A 25,212-nucleotide genomic window follows, 5' to 3' on the forward strand; every position below is an offset into this window, starting at 1 on the left:
AATACCAAACAATTTTGGTTTACTGATGTTTGGTTTGCATTTTCGTATTTTATATATTACTTTACTTTATGTTACTGGCTGTTGAATTAAGGAGGCACATTCATTTTAATTAATTTAATTAATCTTCTGCCATTTCATACTAATTTGTAGTAATTATTGTTATTTTTTTTTTATTTCATCCCTTATTTCTTGTTTTCAGTTGTTGAAGCGTTAAGTCTGTAAATACAGACGTACTTTTACTTCTTATTCTATTTCCGGTTCCGCTCATACTACAACAACACTTTTAATTGTATATTTACTTACTGCCATTTTAATGTTTATTTTCATGTCCGACCTTTACTTTACACAGATATGCGTCAGATGGTGATGAGCAGCCTGTGCTGGAGTCCATGCGGGATTACTTAATTGGCACAATACAAAAAACTTTCGAAGTTGCCATGGATCAGGCCGAAAAACTTTATCAGGAACTTTTGCAGTGTACACGCAATAAAAATTTGGTAAGTTTGCAAAATATTTAATTGCATGGCATAAACTGAAAATTTATTTCAACGAATTTGTTGTGATATTTTCAGGTTTTATGTCTTTTGTCATTAAAGAGACTTTAGTTGAATGAGCGTTCGAAAATAGTTTACTTGTTTTTAATTTACTGGCACTTAAAATGTTTGTAAAGTACACTTTGAGGCTTCTTAAATATATTTTTAATGACAAATAACCAACGCAAGAAGTATTTTTCGACTTGTCCCCTCTACACATGATGGTGCAGAAAGTGGATGCAACATAGTAGTGACCAGTATGACCGGTCATGGGCTATTTGGTGGATATGTTTTTAGTTTAAAAATGCTCTTTTATAAATATTGTATAAGTTGTAAAGTTGATGACGACTGGAAAGCTCCTTTGACAGCTGCCCAACTCTAACCAAAGGTTAGAGTTCACTTACAAAAGAGTCCAAAGTTAAGATTAAAAACATACTGGGCTTTATTATGATACTAAAATAGTTCCATAAGTAACTAGCAATGAAGGTGTCATGTTAAGTAGTGGCATCACAATGTACTGTAAGTGCTAAGTAAGTTGATATAGTAAACTGAGGCATCAGGGTCAATATCAAGGCACCGTAACTCAATTTAATCTAAATGCAACAACTACCCAACATCATAAAAAATAAAAATGTCCGGAGTCATATTTGATACCAAACCAAGGTACCAAGGTTCAAATCCAGTCGACATTTTTTCTTTGAGGCCAAAGAAACTGGATAGGGGTAGTACAATAGATCTTTTGTTTGCATTACTTTTTATGAGGTATAACATACGCTATTTACTACCAAATTCTTTCTACCTAAAATTAGAAAGCTTTCACTTTATTTAATCTAGTTAAATGTTCATAAATTTTTATTTATATTTTTACGTATATCACAAATGAAGAAAAGTCAGAATAGATGTAGAAATCAATCCAATTTTTTACGTATATCACAAATGAAGAAAAGTCGGAATAGATGTCAATCCAATTTTTAATTTTTATTCTCGAGGTTTAATAACTTAGTTGGAATGTGTTCTTATGCTCATACTGTGAGACACAAAATATCATATTAATATGTGTGTAATTGTGGGTGTTATAACTGCCTAGGTTGGGTTATCTTAAAGACTTTGCTTTGTCCTTCTTTGTACTTCGTTGTTGTCCACTAGTTGTTGATTTTTCATTCATCATCTGTTGCATTGTCCATCCTCTTTGCTGACGATTTTCCTTAGCTTTTTGTTTCTCTTGGTTGCGGGTTTAAAACCTTCGTTTTATTTACGTTTGAAATCTTGTCTGGATTGTATACTCTTAATGGATTATATTTAATGATTTAATATTAAAAAAAAATTCATAAAAATGCTTCATACAAATGAATTTCACTTGACATATTTATTATTATTTTAAAGAATTTATATTAAAAAAAAATATTTAATAGCACTTATCAATCATTAATTCTGTTTGCACTGTTCAGCAGCAATTGACCTCAGCTTCTTCCTGAATTACTGAAGTACTGAAGTCTTTAAATTTATTACTTTTCTGTAATTAATAAATTAAAATTAAATTTTCCTTGCCTGACAACATTTTCCGACGGCTTCAATTTTCAATAATTCATTAAATTAATTCTGTAAAAATATTTTTTAAAAATTTCCGCCATGACATAGCAATCAAATAAAGTTAAATGGACTATGAAATTGTGAGGAACCTTAATTTAAAGTGAAGCAAATTTAACAAAGTAATTAATAACATTTAACGTTAATGAACTGTCTAGGCCTATGAAGATGTTAACATTAAAGTTAATTACATTTCGTGGTGGCAATTTAATACTAAAGTACCTCAATAATTACATTAAGTACCAAAATTCAAATTTTAATTGTTTTATATTTGTTTTTTTGTACTATGAAATAAATTAAAATTTGCGGTTTTAACTGAAACTTTGCTGTTAATGAAGGAATTATATTTTAGTCTAAAGTCAAATTTTAATTGAAAATAAAGCATTATGGAATATAATTTATAAATTATATATATGAAAAATATGTATATGAAAAAAGGGAGATTAGTTATTAGGTAGGGTCTGTGCTCGAATCAACCTTTGAAAAGATTTAAAATACGACCTTATCTGCATAAAATACTCGTAGTAATCAAAGTATTGTTCTCTTAAAAATTTTGCCTGACAATTTAAGTTGATTGTCGTGATATGCTACATCAAATGGAAATCAAAAATAAACAAGTCTTTGTATGGCGCCTGAAATGCAGTAATTGATAGCAATACGTGAGCGAGCTTTTTTGCAAGGACCCGATTAGACTTTCAATTTTGTAGATCAGTGCCTTATTGTAGAATACGGTACTCCACAACTAAGTCTCAACTGAAAATATGAAATGCTACCGATAGAAGTCAATTTTATAGACTGGTGCCTTATTGTAGAATTAGCTGCTCCACAATTAAATCTCAAATGGAAACGTGAAACGCTACCGATACAAGTAGCTAATTTGTCCCTGCAACTACGCCAAAGAGTCCCTCCTAAGCAAGATTAATCTAAAGCTCTCGTTAAGATATCTGAAGGGTTGTATGGTTTGCATTATTATCGTAAAAAAATATCTACGATAATGTTTCTACAACTACGGTGGGTTATACTCTTTAGTAGGAAAGAACTAACACATTTGTCAGGTTATCTGAAATGTCACAATAGCCTGCATTACCATAGTAACAAGATTGATTTGTTTGAGGTTATAAATAATACGTTATCTGAAGTTAATGATACGTTATAAATAACAAATGATACACCTATTCAATGTTTTTGTAACTATTCTTTTTTCGTTCCTTGTTATCTTAGACTATGTTGCAAAAAAATAGAAGCCCTTAGAAGCCCTTATCTCCATCTGATATTTCGAAATTATCAACAGCTAACGTTCTGGTTGTCATTCAAAGAGATGAAATTTTTTCTGCTTCATAAGATTAGCTGTGTAGTATAAAAAATCTACTTCTTACTACGTTGAAAGTCATTACCTTATTAATCTTTACAATAGTTTAAGGTAGAATATACGAATTGAGATTATTTTTTTATTTTAAAAGCAATTTTATTCGTAATTTATAAATACAAATATTACGCTTTATTTCCACAAAAATTTTTCATATTTTAATCTGACCCATAATTATTTCGTTGTAGATTTTAGTCCTTTTAATCTTATACTTAGATACTTTATCTTAGATTTAAAACTTTTCATACTAACAAAGTAGATACAAGCAACTGCCTTAGTACTAAGCACAGAAATGCTTTGTTGATCTTATAATCAATCCTTGCATCTTTTAGCAATCAGTTGATTCATTCGAAATAATTTCTGGCAGTAGAGATTGGAATAAGTTCAGCAAATAGTTGTAGGTTATAATGAATTATATTCTTGATCCTACCAGAAACATAGTCTTGTTGCTCATCCTATTGCTACCATTTATAAAGTTTCATAATTTTTTATCAACATGTTTCCATATAATATTGTCAGACTTCCTAATTTGTAAGTCTATGCCTGCAATACTCCGGATGTGTGTTAATTTTATTCCACTGTTCCGGCAACTCTTTATGCTCCCAATTCGTGTAATGAGTTAATCACCTAGTAAAAGCATATCAAAAACACGATTTATTATAACTTCATTATCTTACATTTTCTTCTTATTTTGTATATATATGTATACAATAAATAAATATATATTTGTTAAAATTTAATGTACACAGAAAATCATCAATTTGCTGCTGATTTTATTTTTGCTGAACTTCAGGCAAAATTCAATTTATTTGCTTTCTCGAATTGGTGTTACTCAGCCCACCACAGGATAATAACACTGCAGACGGTATTATGGTTATTTAGTTGGTGTTTGTTATTTTATGGCCCACATTTAGAATGAATTTGTATATCAAACTGTTGATTTTGCCGGAATCTGTTTCTGTTGTTTTTGACTAACGACATCACATTCAAATATCTTTCCTATGAGTTTTTTGCCAATGGGCAGAGCAACTGGTTTCGGTATTGGTGTCGCATGGAAGCACAATAACAACACAACTGTTTACTTAGCTGTCGAATTTTTATTAAGATTTTAATTGGCTTTTCATTACGGTTTTGTCAACACAATAAAAGCAGTCAAATAAATTATAAATTTTATTCCAACTTCCACACTCACTTTATGGTAGATTTAGTACTTTAAACGAGCACACATTTGCTTGTCATTCGCAGATTACAGTTTTCCGTATACAAGAGAAGCCCGAAGGCGAAGCGCAAGAATTGGATCAAACTATACTAACCGCACTGTTTAAGTCACAGCACTTAAGTCCACCGGAACAGCTTAGTCTGGCGTTAACTTGGAATCGTGTTGATATCGCACGTAGTGAGATTTTTGTCTATGGACAGGAATGGCCACACGGTAAGTAGAAGTGAAAAATAAAATTAGAAATATAATTTATATTTACCTTAGGAAATAAAAATATAAATGATTTGCATTTTAAATTAAATAGTAAAATTTTAAGCTTCATTAAGTAAACTTGATTTATTTAAATTTGATAAACTCGAAGACTGCCTTTCATTTATGCTTTCGTTATCAATTTCTCTTCGTCGTTGTAATTTAGGTGCCTTGGATGAAGCGATGATGCAGGCACTTGAACACGACAGAATCGATTTTGTTAAACTGCTTTTGGAAAATGGTGTCTCAATGAAAAAATTCTTAACAATACCAAGACTTGAAGAGTTGTACAATACAAAGCACGGCCCTGCGAATACTCTGGGGTAAGTTTATATTACTTAGTCGAATTTTAATTTAATGATACTCAAAGTTACTTACTATAAAAGGTTTTTATTTTATGATTATGTATTTAATTTGTTTTTTTTCGTAAATTTAGTTATATGTATATATAAATTTTTTTTATATTGTTTTCTTTTCATTTATAGTTACATACTACGCGATGTTCGTCCACATATTCCAAAAGGTTATATATACACCTTACATGATATTGGTTTGGTTATAAACAAACTAATGGGTGGCGCTTACAGGTAAAAACTAGATAAATATTTTTAGTTTATTTCGATATTTAATAATATATAAAAATATTTTTATTTGTTTTAACTATTAAAATATCTCACTATTCACGATTTTCAGTGTATGCATACAAATTTCAGTTACTAAATTTATCATTAGGTTTGAGGTAAATTTATAAAAAAGAACGTATTTTTACTTGTAAAAATGGCACCATATTTATAATTTAATTTCTCTTAACTGTAATAAAATTATTTCAACTATTTTTAAATATATAAATCCCAACTCTGTGGTGGTTTTTCGGAGTGCTTGCAAAATATCCCCTTATATTTACTATACAGGGTAAACCGAAAGGTTACCTATGCAAGCGACCATATCTTTTCTGTGTGAAATTATTTTTTATTAATTCGAATTAAAAAAATTTGTGAAAATAATCAAAATTTCAGAATACATTCAGTCTAGCTCGTTGTGGCGAACTTTTGCCTTCACTATGGCCTTCAAAGGGTTAAAAAATGAGTTGCATGCTTCACGAATGTGATCTTCCCATTCTCGAACAATGGCTTTCTTCAGCACTGGTATACTTTTTACTGGTATAATTACCAGTATAATTATACTGGTATAATTTTAAGTCCTTACCTTGTTCTCCAAAATGGTTAAATGAAAGTGCGCATCGGATTTGCATCTGGCGATTTCAAAAGCCATTGCGTAGACAAAAATAAGATTTTTTACCATTCTTCGTTTATACGAGCTTTATGAGATCGGTACCGGTGCCGGGTCTTGTTAGAACGTCCATGGTCTACGACTGAAATGTTTGCGTGCCCACAGTTGTAATGCAACTTTTAAAACATTTTATAAGACCCAAGCTCGATGGAAACGACTAGAGAGCATCCATCGCTGGTCACAGCTACCCACGGAAAATTACTTCGGGTGGCTATTTGTAGTCTCATTCGTAGTGTTTTAGGCTGTGCGTTCAGTTAAGAAAACACGATAATTTTGAGAGTTTATGAATTACTGAATAGAAAAATTTTTTTCATCAGAGAACACAATGTTTGGAAATTCGCCAAAGGAGATCAATTCCTTTGCTTCTTCGAATCTAAGTGTTTGTTGCTTTGGTGTAAGATTTTGTGCCTTTTGGAACTTGTAAGGCTTTAGTTGAACCTTGTGCTCATTTTAGAATAGGCTTTGGGTGCTTCGGTGACATATTTTAGTTCTTTGCCCATTTGATTAACAATATGACGTAGATTTCGTTTAAGTCGAGCCTTCACTTTCCGAACCATTTTTGGTGATATTGTTTATTTCGCCCACCATCATATCGTTTAGCGACGCTTTTTGTACTATTATAACGATTTATGGTAGTAACGTACAAACATTTTATTCTATTTGAAATACCATATTTGAGCTCACAAGTAACATTTGCTTGTCTGGTTGTGATTTTCCAGTCAAATAAAACGCAATTGTACTATTACATTTGAATTCCATTTCGAATAACTTTTTTTCTATAAAATAATTCGTTCAATTAGGACTATTTTGTTTTTCTCTAAATACTAATAATAATAAGTTTATTGTTTCGCCACTTTGGAAGTAATCTATTAATAAAATTAATAATGTCCATATAGTAGAGTATATTCTACATATTTCTTACATTCCTCTATGTTTTTTTAAGTACCAGAAAAGTGTAGTGCTCGGGTCTTAAATATGCTTGATTTGCCACTGGTGTTAGCTTCGGAATATAGTCATCTGATATCAATGGTTTCAACTAATATTCAAGGTGCTTTACCAAAACGCCTTTGTGCAGAATTTTAAATTAAAAACTTGATTGGTTTGTATTCAAACAGCCAAATGTGCAAAGAAATAAACTGTCATATATTGATTTGTCTAATCAAGTTAAATTTACGAGGGTTATTAAGCTCATGGCTAGTCTGTGTCCTCAATATGAGAGCTTTTTTTATTTTGACAGCTGTCTGAAACTCACGTGTCGTTATCTTGTAAAAAAACACGATATTCTATATATATCATTACATATTTCTCCTTCTAAACTAAGTAGACATTTTAAATAAATTTGAATGTTCTGTACGATATAGATATTTCGTAGTCTGTTGCTATTCTTATCACAGCTATGTGCATGTATGTACATTGATCAAAATATTAAAAATTTCCTTTCCTTTGTAATTTAAAGGAACCTAACCAGTACTTTTACCTTCTTAAAGAAGAAGTAATAAAATGGCAAACATTTTTAAGGCTCTTAAAGTAAAAAAGGGCAAAATAAAAAGTTAAAATGACATCAAAGTTGAGTATAAACATGAACTTGAAGGTAAAACCTTTTAACATTTTGGGTGATACTTTGTCACTGGAAATAAGTTGAAATTGAGTTACTTTCTGTGACCTACGTAAGTTACAAGAAGTTTTTAGTTGAGTAAGATAAGAAATAAAATTGTAATGTCTTAAGTAACAGACTCATGGTATATTGTAAGTTGGTGTACTGACAATGCAAGTATAAAATTTAGTTTGGAATAAATCGAATTTCTTTAATATAAAATATTTTCAGTATAATATTAATTATATTGTTTTACATTAGTTTTTTGATTTAGCAATTCATGGAATATGAAAATATTTTTGTTTAAATATTGTTATTAATAAAAAAAATTGGAAATTGAAATTAGAAATGTACTTTTATATGGTGTCTACTTTAGTTTTTTTATTTAATAAATTAGCTTTTACTTAAAAATATTCTTACATGGAATCTTTTTTCAATATTTCTTTGCAATAAGTTTATCGATTGTTTAAAACTGTCAAAGAACCTCTTCCAAAAAGTGGCAAAACCTTGATATTTAATATTATTGTTAAATATTTTTAACTTTCAAGGAACCTCTTCCAAAAAGTAGCAAAACCTTGATATTTAATTTTATTGTTAAATATTTTTAACTTTCTTATATTTTTTATTAGTTCAAATAAAAATCAGAAAATATTTACAATAATAATCACCCAATAAATGTTAATTAATTAAATAAAACCAATTTAAAAATAGAATCCTTTCTTAGTGCGTAATCAACACTTTTTTCATCATACTTTTGACGAGTTTGAATTTATTCTTCTTTTCTGCTTCATTCAATGAGAGTAAAGATATATCGAATAATGAAAAAATGTATCTTCGATTGCAATTATTTCACAGTTTCTTTTCACTTAAAGAAATTACAAAAACGAATTTAAAAGAAATATAAAATATATAAAATACAAAATACACAACAGCACAAAGCAAATTAAGGATAAATCCTAGGAGTAACTTGAGTCCCGCAGTGCGTATACGTGATATCAATTTTAAAATCAATTCTTCCCACATTTACACAGAAAAAAATTTTTTTTTCCCTTCCATTCAGTTGCCTTTATTTATATCTGCTAAGCACAATTAAGGCTGTTTTACAGTGTAAATGAGGATTCTAATAACAGCCTAATTTAAAAGCTCCCCTCGGTTTTTATTATTAGACATTTTCTATCTAACAATTTTTTATATATTTTTATGTTTTGGACTTTTTGTTTGATATAAAAATGTTAAATATTTGCAAATGGCAAAATTAAATTCAATTTTAAGGTATTTTTCCAAATGACTGATGCCTTGTTTGATTTTCCAATTTTGTAATAGTATTTGTCTAGACTTTTTACAGTTATTATTGTAATAGCTTTTTACGCTATTTAAAGACTTAAAAAAACTAAAATATCTACTAAATATAAAAAGAATCTTATTAATTTTTTTTCCACTAACGCCAAGAATATAATTATTTTAGGAAAAGAATTTTTCCTTTCTTGAATATTTTTTAAATTCCTACAAATCCTATTTTAAGCTATTACGACATTTCCTATTTTAAGACATTACGAAATATGCAAAAGACGTTAATTACTTAAACAAAAGTATTTCATTATGGCAAAAAGTAAATTTTTTTACTAGTCGAAATAAAATAAAAATTAAAAAATTAATTTAAAATCTTAAAGTACTCCAAAACCTAAAAAGTTTTAACACAATTTTAGTCTTTTAAATGTAATCCAATTTAAGAACTAGTTTATCCTTAATTCTTTAGAAGAGTAAAAAATACTAGAAGACAAAGAGCTTCATTATAATTTTAATTAATATATATATCCAAATTCAAAAATTCACTTATTATTTATTTTTTACAAGAATTAAGAGTACTGTAATAAATTCCAGAGAACATTATTATCAAAAACTACCTATTTACTAACTATTTATCACAATTTTAGTCTTGTCTAAATAATGTCTAAATATATTAAAATGGCTTATTTCAAATTCTTCGAAAGAATTTACTCTCAAGATTACAAAACATCAATTATAAGTAGCTTAAAACTTATATCGCGGAATACATCAAAGCTTAGTTTAGAAGTTTACCAGGTTTTTTTTTAAATGTAGTAATATTTGACAACGCTATTAGGTTATGTTAGATTATACCAACGATCTTAGGGATTCACTTAGGCCTATTGGCCACTCAAAAATCAAAAAAAAATTTAAAAACAAACTTGAACCTTTGGCAACAATTAAAATTCTTTTTAGAAATAAGTCCTTAAATTGGCCATAATCCTTAAAAATAGAATCCCTTAAAACAGTAAATCGGCGCGTCGGATATGATAGATAGTAATAATGCAGATGTCATGGCACCTTTATCGTCCCTTTCCATAAGAGCGACAAAAATGATTAAACGGAAAGTTTAATCTTTTAATATGGTTCTCTATATCTTTACGGGACATCTCAGTGAGAGTGCTGTATATTTTCTTAGAAGAATATAGTACTTGTATGTACAAATAAATACCTGCATATCGTTAAACACCGAAAGAATTCAACAAATGTTTGTATCATGTCGACAAAATGTCCTGATTTTTAGGTGTTCTGAGTCATTACTTGAAGGATTTCGTCTGACCAAATCATCTCCCTTGCAATTGTCGAAAATATTCCTATGATCTGGATATTTTTACAACCAACGCTGTTTAACTGTTTAAAATGATCTAAAAACTAATGTCATTTGGGTGAAATATGTTCAATCGAAAGGAGTTCCTTTAAAGTTACAGCAATTTAATGTTGACATAGTTCATATGGGGTTTATAGTAAGTTGCCAATGATATGTTCAATTTTCTTAGTTTTTCTTCTTCTTTTGCCATATTAAGATCACAGTAAAGTGTCGTATTTGAACAATAAAAACCATTCCTGGAGACGTTCCAAGACAAGCATGATTTGATCTCTTCCTTTAATGATTTCTTTGAATTATTATCATTTTTGATTCAATTTTACTTGGGATGCATACATTTCGGACTACTGGTGTAAAAACTTGGACTGTGTTTTTAGTATTCATACCTACTTTAAGTGATATATCTAGATGATATGATATATTGATCAGCTTCTTAAGAAGAATCTTATGTATGGAGTACAAAGAGTATAAATCAATAATCGGTTTGTTTTTGATGTTATTCCTAATGGGTAAAAAAGATGTTAATTTTTTATTGTGCTTAAATGTTTAAAAACTTGAAATGCATTTTTAATACCAATATTATCTTTAATTGCGGACTTAAGATGCTTAAGATGTTTTTGATGTTATTCCTAATGGTTAAAAAAGATGTTATTTTTTTATTGTGCTTACATGCTTAAAAACTTAAAATGCATTTTTAATATCAATATTATCTTTAATTGCGGACTTAAGATGCTGTGTCAGATTGACTAATTTCTTGAAAACCATACTATTTACATATTGCTAGAGAATGGATCAATAATTTGTTTGCTATTGATATTATAATTTATTTATAAATGTGAAGTTATCAGGGTTCCAGATAATTCGAATGAATTTTTGCGAGTACTCAAAAGACATTTAAACTATTTTTAAGATATATTTAATATACTTTTAGCTTAGATCACTTTAAAAGCCTCGCAAGATATGGAAGTAATAAATCTTGTTTCTATATTATATGTTATACTTGCCACTATAGTGAAATATTATATAAATTATTATTATTTAAAGATATAATTTTTATTGAATTTTAAATAGTTATTTTTTTATTTTAATTTATGTCAAAACAATTAAATTTTGTAGTATTTTTATTATTTTTATTCTGTGAAAAGCATAAAAAGTTAAATCCACAACTGTAATCATATAATAATAATAATAAATGTTATTTTATGGTTCTATTTCTGATACTGTAAAGTAAAAACATTCCCATGTCATTATCACTCTCACTTTAATCCACATTAGTATGGTGTAATTTTAATTAAATTTTGTAATTAAAAAGTTTTTATTACTGATTTTACTACATGGAGTTTATTGCCGATAAACTCAGTTTTAATCGATTTGATTATGCTTCAGCATTTAATGTACTACTCCATATTATTTTAAATCTGTAGAAGCAAGTAATTAAAATTGACATATTTTAAATTTTTACTTAATTGTGTTTAAAAATAACTTATTTTATTATTTTTATTTAATAATTAAATTATTTAATTAAACAAGTTGTGTAAACTGTGCATATTGCTCTTGACAGTTTGTTTATTTTATTGTGTTGAACTATTATCATGTAACATTTTATTACTTAAAAGTTAACACAAATTGCTTCCTCCTAAACACTACAAAAATAACAAAAATTATTTGCACTTTGCCACAATAGAAAGGATAATCCTCTATAAATAGTTTTATATGACCGTCCCTAATAATCTTTTCTTTTTCAAATATGTTTTTGTGCTGTGGCATTCATCGAACCTCAAACCGAACACAAATAATGCCAACACCATTTGCAAAGATACATTAAACCACTTAATCTCAAAGGAAATGTACGCTTATTTAAATAAAAAAACAAAAAATGTTTATGCAAATATATATAGAATGTGAAATAAATAAAAAATTGAATATGAAATAAAAATTTAAATAACAGAAATGGCTGGAAGAAAGGCTGTTAAAATACATTTTGCAAAATTCTTATTCAAAGAATATATTTATTCTGAGTTAAATATATTATGTCCACTACATTGTGCAATTAAATCAGTAGTATCGTTGAATATTTATTATATATTTATATAAAAATCTAATTTAAAACAATAAAAATTGTATTGGTTTATGCAAAAAGAAGAAAATGTGATAAGTGTGGTACTTTTTTCCATAGTCAAAACCAAGAACTACGAGTAATCAAACAATAGTTCCCTAGTCCAAAGTTACATAGTATTTTCAACAATACAATACAGTCTATACCAAATATAGTATTGTTAATAATACATTATATTCCATTTCAATTGAATCATTATTGTGTTAAAGTTGTTTTCATTACAATTTTATTTTTGGAAGTCTTTAGACCTTGACATAACATTCACACTACTGCTGCATGGCAGTGATATTACCTATATCGAGTCTAGAGTACTTACTGAAAATGCGCCTCACCTTTTTAGTTGCGACCTATATAAAAATTTTACGAAAATTATTAATCTCGTATGTGAGCAATGACAATTTTTAAGATACTATTAAAGAATTACGAATCGAAAGCGATTATCACTGAAAAGGCACAAAACTAAAGCTTAGTAGAGCAATGCAGGCAAGTCATCTAGTTGTTTGAAAAAGAGAGTATTTGTAAAATCGGTAATGCCATATTTTATGCTAAGCTAGTAGCTATGACGTAAATCAGGACAATCGGAGCATAGAAGAGCCCAATTAAGATAAAAATGCTTTGTAATTGTGGTCAGTTGAGAAACTTATTGAGAATGACCAAGATAGGTTGAAGTGCCGATAATGATTGTAAATTTTATTACATACTAATTAGTTTAAAATTGGCCAAAATTAAACAAATATGGAGTACATTAATTATTTGCACTTGATTCAACTCGGTTAAGGTTAAATGTCAGTTTTTATTTGGATTATTTCTATAAAAATATCAAGATCCCTCTATGCTTTAATATCCAATTCAAATTTTGTTCTAAAATTTCTATACGAGATAAGTAACATAAATTTAATCTCGAGAGAAAAAAATGGGTTTAGATTCCATATAATCAGAAGCAAACATTTTTTTGTTTAATATAGTTTAGAATAATGTCAATTTCGCCACTACTCAATTTGCAGTTTACCGAGTTATATCAGACAAAAGCTCCGAAACAATAACTCCAGTTGATGCATTGTAGTTATATTAGCTTCACATGAATAGTTACAAAATAAATAAAATAAAATACTATGATAATAATCAATATCATTATATATAATTAAATTTTTTTATTGCAAATAAGTAAATTATCATTATTTGCAAGTCTTAGATACTACATGTTGTCGTTCTGCAAGTAGATTTTAGCACACGATAGATCAGTTCACCTTTGTCTTTCTTGCATTCCTCTAAAAAAAGTAGTCTGATATAAAATAAAGAAAATAGAAGTCCTTGAGACCTTTTGGTGTCGTTCTGCACATTACCCTCGCCTTTCTAGGTTTTCCCTCAAAAAAGTTATGTTGATGTAATATATAAAAAATTATAGGCTTAAAGACTATTTAGAGTTGTTACGCAAGTTACGCACAGATCATCAATACCCATTATTTGGATATATATAATTATAACATATTTTCACTAATAATGCCATTTGAAGCTTCAAAGTTCATATGACTGACTGTAGCACATTTATATTATTCTCCAACTCTTCAATATATATTGCCTCTACAATGCTTCTTTATTGAAAATTTTGCCACTTAACAATTTTCTTTGTTTTTTTTTTAGGTCCTATTATACGCGCCGAAAATTTCGTCCTATTTACGCAAAAGTTATGAATAGTTATGCCAATGCACATCGTAAATCCTCTACATATCAAAGATGTGCCGGAGCAAATTCATTGAGTTTGGTCACAGGACTGTTGCCCTTTACATCGGAAATGGCACTTTTTGAGTTTCCATTCAATGAACTCTTGGTAAGTTGCGAATTTCGTAATAAATTCAGCTTTCGTTGTATTAAAGTAATTCGATTCGTTTGGTATCGAATGAATAAAAATAAAGCAATAAAGGAAGATATTCAGTAAGAAGTATTTGAAATTGAATTTGTGGTGGGTGTAAGCATATTTATTTACGAATTTATTTTTTTTTTATTGCTGAAAATTCATGTGTAGGCTTTTGTTTGCCATAAGTTTAAAAACACATTTCATTTTTTCTGTTTTATTTCGTTTAAAACGTTCATTTGTATTCTTTAGATTTGGGCTGTGTTAACGAAACGTCAACAAATGGCACTGCTAATGTGGACTCATGGTGAGGAGGCGTTAGCCAAATCACTGGTTGCCTGCAAATTGTACAAAGCCATGGCACATGAAGCAGCTGAGGATGATTTAGATACGGAAATTTACGATGAATTGCGTGCATACGCCAAAGAATTCGAAAGCAAAGGTTAGTCAAATTTTAGTATTAAATTTAAAGGCTTTAAGGATAATAAAATAAATCTTTAGAAAGAAAAATTCTATATGGATGTTATATGTTGGATTTTTAATAAAAGCTAATCTTCTCTATCAATATTTTCTGCTTGCTTTTGTCTTTTTTATTTCATTTTGCTAGGGTTTTTGTATAAAAATTTTAATATTTATTGATTAAGATATGATATAGTGACTATAATACTTTTAATTTTATTATATTAAATTAAAAAAAACAGCGCTGATCCTTCACAGTCAAACAGTCATACTGACGTGTCAACATATAGCAGAAGCAATTTCGATAGCATCTGACTACTGCGGGTCGGCCAACTATGCTTACTTGTTGTTGTTATAACTTATAAGGACCTGCTAGGACTTTCGAGTCCTAAACGTAGACCCGGTTATATTTGAAACTATACCCCCTTGTATCTTCTCGTGCTGTTTCTGATTTCATACTTCTATTTCTTTGGTTTCATTTAATGATTTTTTGCTTTAAAAACTAACTCTAAGGCTTTCGATTGTCATTTAATGCATTATTTAATCATTTAGTCTAATTTATTAAGTTATTGTTATCTGAAACTATGCATGTTAAGTTTTTAAACTAAATTTAAGCGTATTATACCGAATAATAATTACAGCAGTATAATATTTAATTCCTATTTTACGTCGTCATCTGTCAGGTCTATCAACCTGAGAATGCAATGTGGCTCCTAAGAACAAAATTCAAATTCCTAATTAACTAATATATATATATATATATGTTTTGCTGGGAGAAATACTAATTTTTGATAGTAATTTTTTTAACAAGTTTAAGCTGTTTGAAAATTGCTGCCCAAACCATTCATTTAAAAGTCGAAACAACTTCAAACTATTCCCTTGACATCTCTTCAACATTCTAAAAAAAAAATTAAGCTTTTCTTTCGTTTTACCAAGGCAACTATTTTATAATTCATAGAAGAGTACAACGAGTAATTTGGTATGCACATTTAAAGTATTCTGACCAGTTGGTACAGTCAAGTGTTCACTACGGAATACATAAAGCAAATTTTTTGCTTGTTCCTTCGAAAGTCCAATTGTTTCGTTTAAAATCCAATTTGTCTATTTTTTTTTTGTTTCAGGTATCAAATTACTGGATTTTAGCTATCGTACAGATGCAGAAAAAGCGCAACGTTTATTGACATGCGAACTACATTCATGGTCAAATCAAAGTTGTCTCTCATTAGCAGTCGCTGCCAACCATCGTGCACTTTTAGCGCATCCTTGCAGTCAAGTTATATTAGCGGATCTCTGGATGGGTGGCCTACGTACACGAAAAAATACAAATTTAAAGGTAAGGGTCAGTTTAAATTTTTTTATATATTTAACGTATCAAAATTTTTTTTAATGACTTATGCAATTGCTTATAATATGTGTAAATAATATTCTAACACCAATTTTATTTAAAATAAAGTAAGACTACGAAAAATAAAATAAAATATCAAAAGTTCTCAATGTAAGATTTATATCACTGAAAGCCTATGCTCTGTAAGCGAATCAAATGCTCCGATTAAGGACACAAGAAGTGGTCAATAGGCTTAACATATAGTAAGTCAAATTCACCTAACTAATAAAAAAATTAAACGGTCAATATAATGTATAATATAGCCAACCTTTTGTCAAACTGCGCAACCAATTAATTCAACTTTTTGAATCATAATAACTATTGTATAGTAAGTACACTATATAATAGTAGAATAGAGTGGTGTTAGAGTGGGGCTGGCTGGCACCTTACTGATATAGTGGGCAGAAAAATGAAAAACGTGTCTTATAGCTTGAAGTAAGCCATTGGTAGTGTGACAATGAAGGTAAAAGATATCGGAATTATAATCACGATATTGGGTAAATTACGAGTTATGAATTTCATAAGAGGTATTATGTTTGAAATAATTCGACCAGCGCTCTCCACCAGATAAGCACTTGTAGTTGACACAATTATGCAGGACTTTTTTTTCTAAGTTCCAATTTAATTATATCAAATTTGAGGCTTTCCATGTGTTTTAAGCATTTTCTTGGACATTCGTTTCAGTTTCTGTGTATATATGTATATGTTATGTTGGTTTTGTATTTATTTTATTAATAATGCTTCTTTAGCTTCTTTAAGATACGGTTTTATTTTTTTCTAAAAAAAATATGAAAATATTATTATATGTAGGATAAAAGAACCTTTCGTCAGAAAATATATGAAGTTATAATGTCATAAAATCGTAATGGCAGTAATGATACTTAATTTTTAGTAGTCCAATAGTTCAACATTTATTAAAGAATTATTTTTGATAACATTATCTGGTACATCCAGCAAGCTTGTTAATCATAATTCTTGATTTTTTTATTGAAAACAATTTTCCCAACAATTTTAATCAAACGAACTGCAATCAAATAGGTCTGAAGATGACATGTCATGGTTTATTTTTCCAGGTTTGATTATTGTAATAAGTAAAATATTAAAAATTCAATCAATTTTGGAAAGTATTTTTAAAAGTTTAAATTTTTGATATTTTATAATATTTAAAATAATAGAAATTACTATATATATTATTAATATATATACTCGAAACATCTGTATGGTCAGACAAAAATTCGATTAATTAAAATAATATAAAAATAATTTTTATTATTGTAGTTCATTACTTTTCGAAACCTCTGTATAAAATAATATGTATATATTTATATATATCTTTTATATTTATCGTTTTTCCATAAACAAATTAAGTTAATTTTTTTATTTATGCAATAAATAATGTCTCTTCGAAATATTACTGAGGCCTACAATATTAAAAAATTATAATATTTGATTGAAATTTTCCTAAGCTGTGGCTTTTAAGTTATCTTCTGAAAAGTTTTAAAAGAAGCCTGATATGTAAACAACGAATATTTTATGCAGCTTTGGTTCGTGTAGTCAGAGTGCTAAGTCTGACAACTATAGTCCAACAATTATATACCGACTTAGAAAATCCACAAATATATCCAAAGACTACTGAGGATGAGTAGATGGCAATACTCAAAACAACCGTATGCTTAGCAAAAAATTTTATAGATTAATAATATAATTTTGTTTTTGTAATTTTGTAATTTTTGTAATGCTATTTAAAATCCAAAATAATATTCTTTATTTTTTAGGTTATTTTGGGTTTAGTTATGCCATTTTATATAAAATGCCTCGACTTTAAAACAAAAGAAGAGCTGCAGCAAATGCCACAAACTGAAGAAGAGCACTTGGAAAATCAAAATTTAGATAATGACGATTCAGATCGCTCACATCCTGATGCAGAGGTATGTTATATATATAAAATATTTTATATTAATATTTTGAAATATTTTCATTTTTTACTAACTTATATGTATACATAAATATATTTATATAAATATAATGTTATAGTTGTATATTTTGTATTTTTATTAAATTTTAATCAAACACCTCTTAAATTTTCTTTAGTAATATCACCTTAAAGTATTACCAAAATGTTTAATATTTCAAATTTATGCTTATTGATGTTTGAAATTAATAAATATTTTAATGTAAATTAATATTATACTATATAAGTATTTTTGTAGAATTTTTATATGTATTTACATATATATATATATTATCTTTTAACACCAACAAAAACTATACAAAACACAAACACACAATACTACTCCTAATGACATAAAATAAAAACTAATACTTCTTTAACTCTAATACTATACTCTCGCTACTAATATTATTTCTAGAATGCTCTTACAAAAGCGAAAAGAACTATTTCAATGAAATGTAGGATGACGAGTAACAATAATCCCGAAAAGGTAGTAAATCCAAAATAATATTGTTACCATAAATTCAATTAATAATGCCTGTTATTTATTTATTGTGTGTTTTTATATGTGTAAACTAGTTACATGCCATATAACTTCAATTACTGTACGTAATTTGAAGCTCCGATACATCTGTATTAATATTGTCTGGCTCATACATAATGTATAACATGTGATTTATCTATCTATTTATTCTAATTTGAATCATTATTTTGTTGTGTCAATTAGTGAACAAATGTGCATTTAAAAATCCAACAATTTTTCTTTTCTCTAATCTTATTCCTATCTAGATTACTCTAACTAACTATGCATTTCCATAATAACGAATAACTATCCTTCAAATTCTACCTCAATTTATTTTTATTACTGACATTTCTGTTTCTAATTTTAGTTTATATATTAGTTATTGAAATTACATTGTGTACGTTTTATTTTTCCTTGTTATATACTACTTTTTATACATATAATAAATTTTTATTTATTTAACTTTATTTTCTAATTACATGAATAAAAGATTTGCTCGTTTTGTATTAACAAAATGTACATGTGGCTTATTTGTTGTTGTTTAGCATATCCTTTTGGTTATATTTTTGATCTATAATTAGTTTATTCTACAAAATATTTAACCCTTTTTGCTCATGTATACTAAAAATAAAATTAGTAACAAAAAAAAAGATATATTTCGGTTAGATTTTTGTACGTAGTAAGTTTACTTTTTACCTTTGTTACTATTGAAATAATTTTTTACTCACCGTCATTTCAACGTTATGTATAAATAGGTATTTTCTTCTAATTTATTTAAGAATTACACTATTTTTTTGTCAATTTTCAAACCATTATATTTTCTGCTTAATCAAATAAATATAAATATATAAAATAAAATATATAAACGTAGGAGTGTATAATGCAAAGTTCTATACAAAGTCCTAGTATACTCTTTACTAGGATACGAAAGTGTCTTCTTGATAAATATATATGGCATTGACACAGAAGATAGAATAAAGTATGTATTTGTAATAGGTTTTGGTCTACATTAGTACACAAGTTGTATAGAGTCATAAGATTATTAAACCCTATATTAAGTAGTATAAAATACTGCTCAGAACTGCTGTACTGCGTATAGCAAAGCTGCCGACTCTACTATCCAGAAGCTACAAGTTGTTTAAAGTCAGGCTCTCCGAAGGCTCTTCACAGTGCCATGATACATCCGCACGAATGACATGCTAAGAGACCTTAGAATAGATTCGGTCAAAAAATACTTAAGGGCAGAGCCATGAAGCTATATACGAAAATGGACAGGCTGTCCTACTTAGCACTACCTAATCTCAGAGCCATCACTAACCGCACGGGGCGATACGCAGATCTTAGCTCCGTGATTGAATAATCACGAAGCTTATGAGGAATACACAAATTAGTGAGTAAGATGGTTGGGACTCTGCAGAAACCCACCAGCTATCAAAAAGTAAAAGTGCCAAGATACACTAACTTGGAAAAGGCTCAACATTACAACACAATAAATGCATTATTAAGAGTAAACCTAAGTCTTAATAGACAAGGCTAAATGCACTCTTTGAATGCCAACACTTTAGTCATAGCCTTATAAAAGTCTTTAAGCACTCTAAGCAATGTGAAATTGAAAGAAAAGAATAAAAACTAAAATACTACTACTACTACATAAGTTTTAATAGATTAGTTCATGAATAAAAAATGTTTCTGTTTTAACGAAGAAGACAGTGCAAAGTATCTATATGAAGTATACTTCGGCTTCGCTTTTTTTATTAGTAAAACATAAGTTTATTTCTGGTGTTCGGTATTCAATAAAGCACATCCTTTAGAGTTTATTTTTGAGTTCTAATAAATGCGAGGATATTTTCAACAATATAAAAGTAACCATTTCTGCAGAAGATGTCCGACAATAGTTCCGATTGCATTGGTATAACAGCTTTTACATTACCGAAACATAAACTTATACCTAGTACTCAGATTACGATGGAGTTCATACTACACATAACTAAATCTGATAAATATACGCATGTATTTTCATGAATAAAAAATATGTAAATTAACTGTTATTAATATGTCAGTTATAAGTTTTTACATGACTAAAAATTAAGCTAATTTCGGGTATTCGGGATTTAATAGAAGACGTCGTTTACAATGTATATTTGAATCCTATAGAACGAAGATTTTTGTCATAAATAAAACATAACTCACTATTGTTCTAATGATATAACCATACTAGTACATCACCGATAAGCTGCTTTTACATTGGTGAGCTATAAACCTATTTATTATACTCAGGATTCGATCGATTGTGTTAAATAATATTTATTTTCTTAAAGAAAATGTGTTGTAATAATACTATTACTATTATTATTGAATTTTTTTTTTAATTTCATATATTATACAATAAATGATTTAATAATATATAATATTAATAAAAAAGGTTCATCAAATTTCTATAGAGACAACAAAGTATCTGAAGCATTTATAGATAACTTTCAATTATTATAGTAGTATATCCATAGATTTCGTTGCAAATCATCCAACTTTTTAACTTCTAATAAATGTTAAAGTAATTAAAGGTAAAGTTATTTCTTCATTCTACAATGTGAATATAATTTTCTAAACTAAAGGTAAACTTTATTTGAGAAACTTGAGAAAAAAAAATTGTATAAAAGAAATCAAATCATTCAGTGTCTTTAATAGTATTTCTTATCTTCAGTCTTTTCTTAAGTCATTGATATGTATTGAACTTATTTTATTTAGTTATGTTATTCAAGAGGACTAAAGAGAGTTGTTGGTTAAAAGGCTTTTATACCGTTATATTATCGCAGTCTTATTAGCAACTGGTTATATGATTTATTGAGTAGACAGTAGTGTTAGATTTGCTCCGTGCTGTTTAAGATACTCTACAGTTCATTATTATTTCTACTTGCAGATCGGTTTACCTTAGGTAGATGATCTCTACTACCAAATAGATTACCGCAATTTTCTTTCCCTGTAACATGTCTAGTTACATTTATGATAGTAAATATTTTCGGAAATTCCCATTCTAGCTTCGTGTTCTCCGATAAGCTAATAAACAGAAATAAAAGGAATCTCTCTAAAGTGACGGTAGTAATGATAAGCTTCTGATAATTTCATCCGTCACTTTAGAGAGATTCCTTTTATTTGTGTTTGTTAGCGCTAACGTTTGCTTGAGATTGCCTTAGTGGCAATAGTGTTTTACTAGTTCCACATGTTGCAAGATTTTCTACAAAATAATCCACAATTCATTTTTTCAACGAATTTAGTATTAATAGTTCTATAAGCTCTAGTTCTTCAAAAGTTTCTGGAATGACCAACTGTTTCGTCAGTTCATTACCTTCTATGCTAACCTATACTAATTTATTAAAGGTATTTTGAATGAATAAAACAACATATAATTATAAATAGAAAAATTACAAAAATTTTTATTTCAAATTTAAAAAGGTTTATAAATATAAAAAACATTACTGTAAAAAAAAATATTTATTTTTCTATGATTTTCACTTTTAAAAAATGATCTATGGTATGTAAAATTGAAATAAAATATAAACAACGTTCTACAAGTTCAGATATGGGAAAATTGTTATTAGGATCAGGCGTGAGGTTTGAATCCATAATAAATATTTTTTCTATTAATTTTTGAACTAAAACTCATCAAATCTTTGAAGCATTTGTATGAATTGAAGAACACTTCAATAATTATTCGATTTTTATATCACAAGCAAATCCTTTTTTCACTCCATACTTAATGACTGGTTAGGTTTAGGATAATAAATATTTTATGTGAAAATATTTTAGTTCATTAAAGATATGAGTAATATTTTTTTTATAAATAATAAAACAAATAAATATAAAAAGCAAAATATATAATAAAAAACTTAAACATCGTTTTGCTTTGAACTTTTAACCTTTCCAATAATAAAGTGTTTATATGTATATTTACTAATTGAGCATTGACTTAGTAAACCAAAAAATGTATTATGAACGGATAATTGCGCTTTATAAATGTGTTTCCTATTTTTTGTTTATTTTTTGTGAATTTTGTACATATTTGCATTCATAAATATTATGAACTGTAGAAAATAAAAGTATTAAATTTAATTGAAATATGTAAAATATATTTGCATATTTGCATAAATAACCACAGTTCATCCGATGCATAAAATTGCACTATTTTTTACATAAACAATTTATCACCGTAGGGTATAAAAACTTTATCATTTATTAATTATACATTTAATCTAAAACTTTCAGCTGGCGTTAAAAATGTATGCACATATTAAAATGAAATATTCATTTTTAAATAATTTTCTATAAAATTTAACAATATTAATTTTTTTTCTTATGTCTTTTTCATTAACTATTTAAAGTATAAACTAATTCACGTTGAGAAATCCTCGCCTTCAAATCATAGTCTAACCCAATCAAATCACGTAAGTGAAAATATCACTAAAGATTTCGCTATTGAGGCTTTTGTTTGAATTATTTTGCTCATTAGTGCAATATATCTCGCTATGTCTTTATAACTTAAATATTATTAACTTAAATAATTAAAAATATAAACAGTTTTTTCCAAATGCTTCGCGGTGATATATGCTAATGCAGTTTAGACGCTTGATTATCGCAGCTTATATGCCTAAAACACAGCTTCACATCCTTAAATTTTATATAATATTTTCAATATTAATTTTTTTTTAAGAAATGATTTTTGCTATAATAAACGCAATTTAATTATTTATTATACACCCAAATTTTGTGTTTTTCAAATAAGCTATATTTGAATATGTATGTTTTTATAAATATCTTTATATTTTTTGAAGTATATAAATATTTTTATAAAATATATAAATATTTTTGTAAAATATATAAATATTTTTATAAAATATATACATAAAAATTTTTATAAAATATATTTATATTTTTTGAAATATATAAATATTTTTATAAAATATATAAATATTTTTATAAGATATATAAATATTTTTATAAAATGTATAAATATTTTTATAAAATATATAAATATTTTTATAAAATGTATAAATATTTTTTTAAAATATATAAATATTTTTATAAAATATATACATATTTTTTAAAAATATGTCATATTTTTACAAAAATATATATTATTCCTTTGAAAATATAAATACTATTATAAAATATATATATATATATATTATGTATATATATTATATATATATATATTTTTTATATTAAGTTAAATTATTATCCAAGAAATAATTTTGACATATTTTTTATATTATTTATAAATTCATATAAAAAATATATATAATTTTTCTAATATTTTGAACTAAATAATTTTTCTTATTTTTAAATTAAGAAATATAAAATTTAAATAATATATAAAAGAATTTTCTCTTTAGTATAAAATTTTTTATGATATTTTTCATAAACCTGTGGCAACAAAAATATTAATTGATAATTTTATTGCTTCAGTAAAGCACATAAAAGCATTTTATTTAATATTTTTTGTATTTAAGCTATACTGTTATAGCATAAAAATCGACTTCAATAAACATAAGTTTTGAGAAAATTTGTTAATATGAATTAAAATTCTACAAAAAAGTTCATAAACTCTATTGGCAAGGTTCTTCACTATTTGTAGTGAGATTTCCTTTTTTAGTTATGCATATTCGTAACGTTCCAGTACTTTTAAACGAGCTTAATAGTGTTTATTGTACAATTGCAAAAACAAGGTTTCTTGATATAAGGGTTATTGCTGGCTGTATACTATTTGAGTTGAGTGTAATTTGTCATAGATGTGGTTGAAACTTATACGTTATAATATACGTTATGATTTTGTATTACAAGTACCTAAAACCTATAAAATATATTCCATCAATAAACAAGATATTAGTACATTTTTAAAATGTGATCAACCAAGTTTTATCCTATTTTGATTTAATCTTTTTAGATTTACAGAAAGTCTTTATGCAAATATATATAACTTCCAAAAGTTAAGAGAATAGCTTGCACGTTAATACCTACATATACTATTGTCAAACGGACTTTGTTTAAACCATTAATCTCGACATATTACTTACCACTTCATATAGTTATTGAGGAGACCTTTTTTTTCTTGAGTAGAAATTTAATAATGCAAAAGTATTATTAAGTAGTATTATTAAATTTATTGCAGCTTTTTTTATCAGAAAGAGAAAGTATGAGAAATAAAAAAGTGAAAGAAAAGATTATATTTATGTTTTTCATAAAGTAATCGATTGATCGATTGATAATTGCCTAAATATCTCTTAATATTTTTTTTTATTTTTTCAAACTAACTTATTCTTTTTAAAAAATTTTATAAAATAGGAAGTGAAAAGACAACAAAAATATTTTGTTAATTTATTGAAATTTTTGTTGTTGTCTTTTCATTTCTATTTGAACGCTTTTAACTTTTAAATAGTTTCTATAT

At 27.2% G+C, this 25,212-nt stretch overlaps 1 protein-coding gene across 1 annotated transcript in view; it reads left to right on the forward strand.

The window, feature by feature from the left end:
• The window catches only part of LOC119674792 (transient receptor potential cation channel trpm-like), a 32,825-nt gene extending 14,067 nt beyond the window's left edge, over positions 1–18,758 (forward strand). The window contains exons 8-16 of the mRNA XM_038085947.1: positions 350–497; positions 4,732–4,918; positions 5,121–5,277; positions 5,440–5,541; positions 14,246–14,432; positions 14,709–14,898; positions 16,037–16,248; positions 18,075–18,227; positions 18,669–18,758. Coding sequence (XP_037941875.1) covers positions 350–497; positions 4,732–4,918; positions 5,121–5,277; positions 5,440–5,541; positions 14,246–14,432; positions 14,709–14,898; positions 16,037–16,248; positions 18,075–18,227; positions 18,669–18,758 — 1,426 coding nt within the window. The remainder of the gene's footprint in view (positions 1–349; positions 498–4,731; positions 4,919–5,120; positions 5,278–5,439; positions 5,542–14,245; positions 14,433–14,708; positions 14,899–16,036; positions 16,249–18,074; positions 18,228–18,668) is intronic.
• Positions 18,759–25,212: the final 6,454 nt, after the last annotated feature.

This window comes from Teleopsis dalmanni, chromosome 2 (assembly GCF_002237135.1).
Source record: "Teleopsis dalmanni isolate 2A chromosome 2, ASM223713v2, whole genome shotgun sequence".
Classification (NCBI taxonomy): Eukaryota; Metazoa; Arthropoda; class Insecta; order Diptera; family Diopsidae; genus Teleopsis; species Teleopsis dalmanni.